The sequence below is a fragment of the Lampris incognitus genome, chromosome 13, assembly GCF_029633865.1.
Source record: "Lampris incognitus isolate fLamInc1 chromosome 13, fLamInc1.hap2, whole genome shotgun sequence".
In the NCBI taxonomy this organism is placed as follows: domain Eukaryota; kingdom Metazoa; phylum Chordata; class Actinopteri; order Lampriformes; family Lampridae; genus Lampris; species Lampris incognitus.
Window position 1 is genome coordinate 7,992,606 of NC_079223.1, and position 12,552 is coordinate 8,005,157.

Consider the following 12,552-nt stretch of genomic DNA (forward strand, 5'->3'; position numbering starts at 1 on the left):
GCATCAAATAGTTCTGAGACAAGAGAGACTCAATTACGCAGAAGCACATCTTGTTTTCTGTAGAATGTGGAATTTCCCCCCCCCCCTTTTCTCCCCAATTGCACCCGGCCAATTACCCCACTCTTCTGAGCCGCCCCGGTTGCTGCTCTGTCCCCTCTGCCGATCCAGGGAGGGCTGCAGACTACCACATGCCTCCTCCCATACATGTGGAGTCACCAGCCGCTTCTTTTCACCTGACAGTGAGGAGTTTCGCCAGGGGGACGTAGCGCATGGGAGGATCACACCACCCACCGTCTCCCAGTTCCCCCTCCCCCCTGAACAGGTGCCCCGACCGACCAGAGGAAGGGCTAGTGCAGCGACCAGGACACATACCCACATCCAGCTTCCCACCTGCTGACACGGCCAATTGTGTCTGTAGGGACGCCCGACCAAGCCGGAGGTAACGCGGGGATTCGAACCGGCGATCTCTGTGTTGGTAGGTTACGCCACCTGTACGCCCCAGAATGTTGATTTTTTTTTTTTGTCATCATGAATAAGTGACCTTGACATACTGCAGTTACAGCTCCAACCCTGAATACTTCCCTGGCAAGCAAATGTCTTTTTAGTACTGTCTATCGCTGGTGTATTTAGGACGATGGTGAAACCACGGAAATCCAAATCAGGAAGCTTTCTCAGTTGCTCATCGTTAACGGGTACTGTTGGCTCGGACATTTTGGGGGGGGGGGATGATATGGCATGCAGCCTTTATGTTTTCAGCGTGGCAGCTGAATGTGAAAGGGGTAAGCTAGCTATGAGGCTGAGGAGGAGGTGAAGTTGTGCTTATCAATCATAAATGGCAGAAGAAGCTTGTAAAATACCTTTACCAACAGATACTACAACGTCTCAGCTTCAGCCGGGACTCGGCCATGTTTACTTCTTCAAAGGTAGAGAAGAGCCCTATGTAATAGCACATCTGTGTTCATTTTGGATGGGTCTCTGGCGTTTTGGATTGTGGTAACACCGACGCAAGTGCCACAATGTCTCTGGTACCACATGTTCTCATTAAGTTCAATAAAGATTTCACTGTAACGGATTGCAACTTGTTTTTCCCCCTTTTTCTCCCCAATTGTACCCAGCCAATTACCCCGTCCCAGTTGCTGCTCCACCCCCTCTGCCGATCCGGGGAGGGCTGCAGACTACCACATGCCTCCTCCCATACATGTGGAGTCACCGGCCGCTTCTTTTCACCTGACAGTGAGGAGTTTCACCAGGGGGATGTAGCACATGGGAGGATCACGCTATTCCCCCCAGTTCCCCTCCCCCCCAAACCAGTTCCCCCTCCCCCCAAACGGGTGCCTCGACCGACCAGAGGAGGCGCTAGTGCAGCGACCAGGACACATACCCACATCCGGCTTCCCACCCGCAGACGGGGCCAAGTGTGTCTGTAGGGACACGCGACCAAGCCGGAGGCCACACGGGGATTCGAACCGCCGATCCCCGTGTTGGTGGGCAACAGAATAGACCGCCACGCTACCTGGACGCCCCCATGGATTACAATTTTAAAATGACAAACAGAGCAATTAACAGTGACAGTATACAGGGGAGGATCGAGGGGGGGGAGGGGGCGATTTATAATTTTACTCGCAAAATTATGCTCTCTCCATCAAAAGAGTTTCTAACTAAAATGCGGGGCACTATCTCCTCCACCAGCCCAGTTCTTCTAAAGCTCGCTGCAGTCTTCTCCACCGCTCTCTCTGATGGTTTCCATCTGAGGTGCTCGCACTGACTAGTGTGTACTCGAGCTGGCAAACAGGTTTTGGTTAATAAGGTCATAAATGGTTTCACTCTGCCCCACTTGGGCAGCATTCAGCGAGATGTCCTAGATAGGCTACTTGAGCGCATGTTTTCCATATGTTAAGAGACATCAACGGAAATACTTTCGAAAGATTACAAGATGTCCATATCTCCCATAACACTTTCTTCATCGACTCCGTTCATCACTCAACCAAAGGGCTGTTTCCATTTCTCCTCTACGGTTTCCAGCTGTTCGGCCATTTCATGTAACGCACGCAACCCGTGTTTCTCCCGCAAGTTGCACAAGTCCTGCTATGGCCGGCCGTCAGCCAGATATATGCATGGGTATTTTTACTTTGGGGGGGGGGGGGGGTTATCTGACCTAGAAGATGGAAAGAAGAGCTTGTGAGAACTTCAGCCAAGCGGGAGGCGTCTCAATGAGCGATGGGAGCCTTAGGCGCTGACATCATCCTCCCCGCACCCACTATGACGGGGCTACTCCGTGAGCACAAAGGGGCAGTTTGGTGCGTTGCCATCCTGCTGATCAGATTAGCATGTGAACATGTGAGATCAGCGTTTGCGCTGCAGTTCAGCTCTCGGCGCCGCAGCTCAAAGCGGATTCCATGAAATAATGTTTCGCCGAATTACTGTATTTACTGTACTGTAATTACTGTAACGCACACAAGTGAGTTTTGTGCTGTGTCAAGTTAAGTCTGTTGACTCACTGCTTATTACAATGCTTTGCTGCAGAGCAACAACAGACATAGATGAGAGAGGGAGTTTGAAAACATGAGGTCAGGTTGTGTGTGTGTGTGTGTGTGTGTGTGTGTGTGTGTGTGTGTGTGTGTGTGTGTGTGTGTGTGTGTGTGTGTGTGTGTGTGCGTGCGTGTGTGTTGGGTGGGGAATGAGTATGACTGCATCGAGGCAGCTTTGGGGCAGCCTGCAGTAATACAGCCTAAATGACTGCAGGGAAGGAAAATGGTGGGAAAACGAGGCACGGTGTCAGTTGTGTGAAGTAAATGGGTCTTGAGCGGGGCTTTGTGTGGACGCGGGGCATTGGCAGGAACTTTGTTCCAATGGGAGGGGATGTTAAAGTTGAAAGTCTGAATATTTGGGGAATGACATGGTGTTGTGTATCCGGTGAGCGGACCATTCTTCTTCATGAGTTTGTCAGATAAGTTTGCATCTTTTTGTTTTTTGTGTTTGTTTTTTTGTTTTTTTTGGATCCCCCCCCTTTTTTTTTTTTTCTTCTTCCAATTGTACTTGGCCAATTACCCCACTCTTCCCAGCTGTCCCGGTCACTGCTCCACCCCCTTTGCTGTTTCGGGGAGGGCTGCAGACTACCACATGCCTCCTCCGATACATGTGGAGTCACCAGCCGTTTCTTTTCACCTGACCGTGAGGAGTTTCACCAGGGGGACGTAACATGTGGGAGGATCACGCTATTTCCCCCAGCCCCCCCCCCCCTCTCCGAACAGGCGCACTGACCGCCCAGAGGAGGCACTAGTGCAGCGACCAGGACACACACACATCCGGCTTCCCACCCGCAGACATGGCCCACTGTGTCTGTAGGGACACCCGACCAAGCCAGAGGTAACACGGGGATTCGAACCAGCGATCCCCGTGTTGGTAGGCAACGGAATAGACCGCCACGCCACCTGGATGCCCTATAAGTTTGCATCTTGAATCATTTTTTCCCAGTTTAGGAGGTACAGGGGAATAGTATGGAGACAGGTATGGTGGAACATACAAGTAAATATGCCGCTCTTGAATGGGTTTTAGTTCGTCTGCAGATGTTGAACGGTTGCCCTGCAGCCATTAGGAAGATGCACCCGAGGGATGATGGCTGCTTGTTTGTTTGATGGGGGAAATTAGTGCTGGGTCATATGGAAAATATGATTATGTCATCAACATAAATCATGGTTAAAATCCAAACGATGTTCATTGCATTGAGTTGTTAAGTGATGTAAAATATGAGTAGTTTTCAGGTAATGCTCCCTCAAATAGTCTCATTTTTCACAGAATCTCGTCATTAATTTAGACAGCGATATTGTGCGTCATGATATAAAATTACATGAACTTCATGCAGATAAAGTGGTTTTGAAAGACGATAAACTGTGATATTGAATTACTGGCCGGCCGCTTGTGTTCTGTGAGGATATTATCGCGTGTCATGTGTCGCTGGTTCCAGCACTTCCATGCCGTGACACATTTGCATTTGACATAAATTCATGACATATTTCTGTCACAACTGTTGTTCTGATGATTTTTAAATAACTCAAATTCCAGCCCTGCAAACGTGGTGTGCGAGTCGCTGGTAAAGAAACAGACCCTCCAGAAGACCTTGGTGTTTGACTGGGGATTAACACAATGGCTGCCTTTGATTAGATGGCGTGGCCTGTCACACGTTTTCTTTGTGGGTTTGATTGGCGTGTAAAAAACAGTTGCTGGGGTCCGTTCCTCTCGCAAAATTATAGGTAACAGGTAATTAACACTTGCGGGTGAGTGGCGCAGTTGGAGCTCAGGAACTCCTCTGTTCCATAAATACAGGAATGACCAGCGGGCCTGGGAGGAGCGGGGTGGGGCCAGGGCCAGGGGTTGGGGCGGAGCACTTTAGACCATTAATAACCTGCTAATAAAAGCTTCAACCAAGTGTCAAGAATTACCTCCCCCCCACCCCCCACTCACAGTGCGATGTGGCTGTGAGTCTTGGGCTCCCTCCAAACAATTAAATTCTCCGTAGTCCCGCGTTTCATTTGGGACGCGATTCCGAGTCTGCACAATCATATAGGCGCTGTTTGAAAGTATTTCTGTAAATCCCCCTACAATACTCTGGTCTAATGGAAATTCCTACTGCTATACCCACTGACGCACGCTTAAAGCTCGTTTGCTCAAGCACGAGATTCCGCGCAGGCTTATTTTCAGAGAGCAGGCCATTATGTCCCCCAGCTCCCATGTGGCCTGTGAAAAAAAGTGAGATTAACAGTGGGAGCTCCAAACTGGGGCTCGTTTTGAAGACCCCAGCGCCGAGTATTCCCAGAGGGGCAGGTTCACTCCGAGGGCGCTGGACAAGCTCCATATGAAGCATCCTGCCTTGACACCAAGCATTTCTCTAGCCCCCCCCCCCTCCCTTTCACAGTGCACTACCTCTGTTCACGCACTGAGCACAACATTGTTCACATTACCTCCCAGCCGAGGAGGCCTTTAACTGGAACAACATCGTCTCTGTGAGACCAAAGAGCCGTGAATTGCAGCTCTGGTGATGGATGGGGGGTCGGCCTCTGCTGGCTCTGGGTCGGCCTCTGCTGGCTCTGGGTGACTGGGCCTTATGATCGACCGGTTGTCATGTAGTCAATGGCAATTCAGCCCAGTCATTTTCAATAACCAATACTACAAACAGAGTGAACCTCCTCCTAGAAGTCGAACGCAGGAGTTTCTGGGTAGCGTAGCGGTCTATTCCGTTGCCTACCTGCACGGCGATCGCCGGTTCGAATCCCTGTGTTACCTCCGGCTTGGTCGGGCGTCCCTACAGACACAATCGGCCGTGTCTGCGGGTGGGAAGCTGGTTGTGGCCGTGTGTGTCCTGGTCGCTGCACTAGCGCCTCCTCTGGTCGGTCGGGGTGCCTGTTCGGGGGGGGGGGGTAGCGTGATCCTCCCACGCGCTACATCCCCCTGGCGAAACTGCTCACTGTCAGGTGAAAAGAAGCGGCTGGCGACTCCACATGTATGGGAGAAGGCATGTGGTACTCTACAGCCCTCCCCCCGGATCGGCCAGCGACCGGGACGGCTCGGAAGAAAGGGGTAATTGGCCAGATGCAATTGGGGAGAAAAGGGGGGGGAAATAAAAAAAAAAAAAGAAAGAAAGAAAGAAAGAAATCGAGCACAGTCCTCGAAATTGTACTGATCCCAATAAGTGAACTCGGCTGTGCATAGGTGTGTAGCGCTTCTTCCCGGAGGAGCCATGAAAGTCTGTATTTTTGTCTATTCATGTCCTGCCCATAACCTGACTTTTCCTCTTTCCTGCCATAATTCTCTCATGGTCGCCGCGTAGTGAGGAGGAGCCTTAGATGTTCGTACCGAAGACTGGCCCGGTGCCTGGCGGGGTGGTGGGGGGTGTAGGGGTGGGTGGACGTTGGAAAACTCTGTGATAATGGGTAAAGGGAGAGAGAGAGCGAGAGAGAGCAAAAGAAAACGTGTCCTAAGTGATCACCGGAAAACGCACAGAGGAGCGCTCGTGTTTACATTGCGGGCTGGGCTGCACGTTGGCAGGCATCAGTTGGACACAAGAGACGAACTTTGCCTGCAGAGCTGCTGCGTATTTTTCCTGTTTTTCAGACGTGGAGATCGGAGCCAGATCCATCAGGCCACCTTCAAAGAGCTGAGCGATTTTTAATGGACAGGAGAGATGAAAAGGCAACATCGATATCTGCCCCCCCCCCCGCCCAGTACACTTGCCAACACTATTTCTTTAACGAAGATGCGGGGTTTGGACACATTTAGCTCTGTTTTCCTTCACTCTTGATTGTTTCCATCAAAGCTGCCAGATGAAACACCTCTTTGTGGGCCTACCGTAGAAAAGAAGTGATGTGCACATAGAGGCACTACCAGCGAGTTATTGCAACATTTCACTGCCCAATGTTTTCCAGATTGCCTTTGGGAGGGCGGTCCATGTATGCACTTTAGCAAAAAATGTCTAGTTGCGGCCAAGGCTTTTCCATTATTCCCAGATCAAAACCCGGGTGGGTGATTCCTAGAGACGGGGTCACTATTGCACCTGTCCACATAAGTCAACCTGCCAGTCAAACAGCAGAAATGGAAGTCTGCCTCAGTGTCATGTTTTGTTTTGTTTTTTAAATCCACCCCTTTTTCTCCCCAAATGTATCCTTGTTTTCAGTCACGCGATTCTGATGACGCGCGAGACTCAGATGGAGGGCATGAAGTGAAAAGCAGAACGGACGAGACGGAGCTAGTTTAGCCCGAACTGTGCTAGTTTAGACGACATTATGAGAGGAAGGAATAAACAGAAAGTAAGACATGTTGGTCATGATCTTATGTTATGAAGACGGGGGTTTTTTTTGTGACGAAGTGGTCACTGCACACACGCGCGTTATCCGACTCCGTCCCTCCCGGCCTCACACGACAGTCCGCAAGCCATTTTTTCCGGCGTTTTCAGTCAATTTCTTGCACCCCCCCCCCAACAGCAGCTTTTGGTACTCAGTAAAAACTCCTTGTGGTTTCTCAGTTAATGACGCCAAACATAGGCATTTCGAACGTTTGTGATAGTGCTTCCTATGTAGAAAATCACTTCCTGCCCTCCATCTGTAGTTGGTGACGTCATATGCAAACAACCAATTACCCCACTCTTCCGAGCCGTCCCGGTCGCTGCTCCACCCGGTCTGCCGATCCGGGGAGGGCTGCAGACTACCACATGCCTCCTCCCATACATGTGGAGTCGCCAGCCACTTCTTTTCACCTGACAGTGAGGAGTTTCACCAGGGGGGTGTAGCGTGTGGGAGGATCACGCTATTCCCCCCCAGTCCCCCTCCCGAACAGGCGCCCCGACCGACCGACCGACCAGAAGAGGCGCTAGTGCAGCGACCAGGACACATACCCAAATCCGGCTTCCCACCAGCAGACACGGCCAATCGTGTCTGTAGGGACGCCCGACCAAGCCGGAGGTAACACGGGGATTCGAAATGGCAATCCCCGTGTTGGTAGGCAACGGAATAGACCGCCATGCCACCTGGACGCCACCGGTGTCATTATTTTTTCCGTGTACAGTCCTGTATTTACCAACAGGGTACCGTGACATCTTCCTGCCTTTATAATGTGTCAGCGTTCTGCCAGCAGTTGTGAGCAATTTTCGTTTTTGACTGGGTGTCTGCTAGAGATGCAAGACAGATTTGTTTACCATGGCCCTGATGTTTGTGCTTTCCACAGAAAGATGTGAGGGACGTGTTCACGGCCATCTCGTTTGAGGTGGCTTACAGCCTGGGGAAGCATTTGGTGACTGGACACCAGGAGCAGGGGCTGCCTGCCTTGTCACCAGTGTTACGATGGAGAAAAGGAGGCAAAATTGCATCGAAGAATGAGGTAAGGCAGACAGTTGGCTGTGGTGTAAGGAAAACCTGCGTGCACTGTGATAAGATAAGGTCGACTGCTGTTAGGTAGAATAATCTGAAACTCAAGTCTTCAAACTGTTCTAGGGGCCCCACATTGATTTTTTGCACACTGAAGGAGCTAAAATTGCATACTGCAAGGGAATGTCACAAAAAAGACAGTTGTCTGGAATTTGGGAGAAATCAGTCTGTTTAGATCTAACTCAAACATCCACTGTAACCAGCTATATTCATCTCATTATTTCTACCACTGATAAGACGTGATGAAATCAAGGCTGGACAATTGGATTTCACAGTAAATTAAACGTATTAATCCTGTCACGAGGAGCACGTCACGCTCTGCAGCTGCCTGTTACCATTTCTTATATACGTCGCTAAAGTTCATCTGTCTGACTTGACAAGTATAACTCACTGCATCGAAGAAAGTTGAATCAGTTCATCTGGGCACCACGTTTACTGACAGATACGTTTCATAACCCAACTTAGGTGACATCTTCAGTCTCAGCTGACTGCAGGTATCCCCACCCTTATAAACAATACAGTCCCTAACAACCGAAACCAACGGCCAGTTTCATATGCAAATATGGATGTGACCATTAACTAGAGTTTCGATGGCCATGTGCACTATTACAGAGGGCTGGAGAACGTTTACAATCACAGCATTGTCAGATGGCAACAGATGTACTCTTAGGGCCCCGACAGACCAAACCAGCTAGCGGCAACGAAGGCCGACTGTTGTGTCGTCTCATGTCACCTGCCATCTGGGCCAAAAAGTAGCACTTGAACACACCATAAAGACTACAGCCAACTAGCATGTACATTCTGCACTAATTTGCTAAGCTGAACAGCCAATCAGAGTGATCCCTCTCACCGACGGGCTCCGCCGATTCAACATGCCGAATCGGCCGAAAAGCTGCCGACAGGGGTCTGACTAGTGCCGACGGTGTGGGACACACCGCAAACACTAGTGCCACAGACTCTCACCGACGGCCCGACATCGGCCAATGGCATGTCAGGGCCCTTAGTTCTTCTGTGTTGTGCCATTCTTTTGGCCAGCGTCTGTTTAGTTTCCCCAATGTACGAGTCACGGCAATCTTCCTGGCACTTAACAGTGTACACTATATTGCCCTGTTTGTGCCAGGGGCCTGATCCTCGGGTCTTCCTTGTTGAGCATGCATCAAGATATAACTCACTGTAGTTGAAACTGATAGCCCAATACACAATTGGCAACTGAAGCTGCATTGACGCTGAAAACCTACCTTTAGCGGTGCTCATAGCATCACCCTGCACTTTAATAAGTCTTTCTTACGAACCCCTCAACTCTTTTTCTCCACTATTCCACCTGTGGGCCTCACAAGATAGTTTATAGACAATGTTGATAAAAAATATCTCCTCCGTTTTCAAAAAAATCAAGTCCTTGAAACAGTTTATTTCCTGAACTGATTGGGGTTGGAAGGAAAAGTCACCACAAACGAAGTACCTTTAAGTAGAAGTATTGCATTCCGTTGTACCAGGGAAAGAATGTGTGAAATAACCTAAATTGAGGTTATAATGATTTGGTGCTGGCTCTGTTGACTTTTCTTTGAGAGAATCTAGAAGACTGATTGGTTTATTTTCTCAGCACCTACCTCTATTTTAATCCCACGTGTGGTTCCCCACCATGTGTGCTCTTTGAAAATTGGGGGACCGGCATCTCTCGCCACTTATGGAATCCATTTCCTTGGAATTCAGCTGTTGCATGGGACCCGACTACTGCATTAAGTTTCCTGTAATGACTTAGTCTCGAACCAAAGGCCATCCTTAATTTAATAAGAGATCAGATGTGGTAGCAAGGCTGGCCTTCCTGAATAAAAGATTAGGATACAGCGCTTTATTCCAACAACAACACAATGCTGCCCCCTAGGTCGGTTGTTTGTTCTAGGACATGGACACGGTATGAGGTCATATGAACTGTGACTGTTCTGTTTCCTCTCCCAGACATGGTTTGAGAAGAACTGCCTTTCAGATGACTGCGCTGCAGACCTCCGGCTTCATGGGAAACTGTTGCTTTCTGGGTAAAACATCCTCCCTTGCTGTTTGTAAAGTCTAATCATTTATATTGCCGTAGCTTTTTCCCTCTTGGCTGTTGCTCCCAGTCCTGAGGAAGTAAGCTGACATCACAGTCATAAGGAGCTGTGGGGTGTGGACAGTTAAGCTATGACGCACACTTGGCACTGAAGACTTGGAGGATGTCCATATAGTTCCCATATTTTCAGAGAACCCTCTCTCTTTGTTTTTGCATCTTTGGTAGTCTATATATAGGGTTAAAATAACATTCGGTTTCTAATAAAACACTTCCCAAGTATTCCACAAAAAAAAGAAAGAAAAGGAAAATGCCTTTTTTGACTCGCTTCCCTTTGGTGGGTAAGTAATGTTGAGTTTGAATCTCAAACTAAAACAATCTGTCATAACTATCTCCTACATTTTCCTGGGAAAGGAACATTTAATCCTTTTCTTTCAACGGTCTTCCGCCCTGTAGGTCAAAAATGTTGACTTTGAACCACAAAATGAGCCCTATTAACACTGTGGGTCCACATTCACGGCTGCTCCCTTGATAGCACTGAAAACTTCACGGCAGCGGTTTCGTTCGCTGAAATGTATTGTTTGCTGTATATTCCCGTCAGAATGCACAGCAAGTCCCACCTGGCCCTCGGAGGAGTGAAGAACATCTCGCTGAATCTGACCATAAGTAATGCTGGAGACGACGCCTACGACACAAACATCTTCTTCAACTTCTCCCGAGAGGTGTTCTACATTAACTTCTGGCAGAAGGTCTGTTGTCCCTCATGGCTGTTTTAAGTGTCCTCTGTTTGTTTCCAATATTGCAAATGTTTGTTATTAAACTTGAGCCCGTTGTTGTTTATGCTGGCTGGAGCTGCACCAGGATGCGTTTTAAGTCCAAGTGAATGGTTGGACGGATGGGAGAGTTGCTCAAGGACTCCACGTTAAGCTATTTTTACTCTTTGTTGGGAAGGCATCGAATTGGACACGCTCACAAATCAGTCATGTACTGTACGAGATGTAGACCGCCCGGCCCTGAACGCTCGGAGCGGTGTGTGATGAGAGTCGAGTAATCAATGGGGGCTAACAAAGACGGGCTTGCTGTTAAGCCCGACAGAACTTTACCCCGAGCTGTTGAGGAAGGGGCTGAAACAGATGAAAGTTTTTAAAGGGGGAGGAAGAGTAAAGCCAAAAGATAGAAAGAGACCGAGCAGTGACGGCAACGCCAACAGCTGCCCTGTCTCTGTGGAAACCGTCTCTCTCCGTCTGATCTTCAGTCACAGGACTCATTTTAAAAAACACCATCCGCGTCATCTAGACCATAGCGGACATGCCAGAATCACATCTACTCCTCATCTACTCTTCCCATGATGCTGCTGGGCAATATGGGAAATATCATTATCATGATAATCAAAGAGAATGTTACACAATATCGAGACACATCATGATATCTGTTTACATATGAGAAATTCAGTGTCTAAGAATCCAACCGAGGAGGCGTCCGGGTAGCATGGCAGTCTATTCCATTGCCTACCAACACAGGGATCACCAGTTCGAATCCTCGTGTTACCTCCGGCTTGGTCGGGCATCCCTACAGACACAATTGGCCGTGTCTGTGGGTGGGAAGCCGGGTGTGGGTATGTGTCCTGGTCGCTGCACTAGCACCTCCTCTGGTCAGTCAGGGCGCCTGTTCAGGGGGGAACTGGGCAGAATAGCATAATCCTCCCATGCACTACGTCCCCCCTGGCGAAACTCCTCACTGTCAGGTGAAAAGAAGCGGCTGGCAACTCCACATGTATGGGAGGAGGCATGTAGTAGTCTGCAGCCCTCCCCGGATCAGCAGAGGGGGTGGAGCAGCAACCGGGACGGCTTGGAAGAGTGGGGTAATTGTCCAAGTGCAACTGGGGAGAAAAAAGAAAAAAGAATCCAACTGAGGTTCGTCACATTGAACCGTTTGGTAATGTAAAGTATGATGTCAAATCAAAACTAGATTTCCGATAACAATGAATATTTCAGACCTCATTTTGTGAGAAACTCATAGTAATAAATTCTAGTTATCAATTTTGATGACAGAATTGTATATCATTCTATGACAGTATCCGGCTTTCATCCTAATACAATACAACGGAAAGACGCTAAGTGATGATATTGACTTACCGCCCAGTCCTGTCGTCACATCACCAAAAGGACCACAGTCTTTGGCTAAGTACATACAGCTGATTTCCCATCATTCATTGTTCCTGCTACACATCAGAAGAGGAGATTTTCCTTAAAGCCGTGTGTGGATGGATTTCCCAGAGCACGGCTGTGTAGGCTGGAGGACTGTTGGCCGGCTCTGCCTGTGTCTGCTCGCTCACTTGTTGCGAAATAGGCTGGCGAGCCCAGTCGTACCTGAATGAGACGCCACGTCAGACAGGGCGCCCTGACCTGAGCGTCTACGAGCACAGCGGCAGCGTTTGTTAGGGGGACTTTCTACCTCATGGACCATGTGTCTCATTCTCCCACCAGGCTTACATCTCTGTGATTAAAACAGGACCTTCTCTGTGAGGCCTACGTCCTATGGGATGATTTAAACCCTCCCGACAAAATTGACACTGAATGTAAGCAGGGTCTCTGAGCG

The 12,552-nt window shown here is 49.1% G+C and overlaps 1 protein-coding gene across 2 annotated transcripts in view; it reads left to right on the forward strand.

Annotated features, from left to right (window-relative positions):
• Nucleotides 1-12,552, forward strand: part of itga9 (integrin, alpha 9) — a 65,639-nt gene that overhangs the window by 36,968 nt on the left and 16,119 nt on the right. For both annotated transcript variants that reach the window (XM_056291782.1, XM_056291783.1), the window contains exons 16-18: nt 7,714-7,866; nt 9,870-9,946; nt 10,556-10,703. In XM_056291782.1, coding sequence (XP_056147757.1) covers nt 7,714-7,866; nt 9,870-9,946; nt 10,556-10,703 — 378 coding nt within the window. The remainder of the gene's footprint in view (nt 1-7,713; nt 7,867-9,869; nt 9,947-10,555; nt 10,704-12,552) is intronic.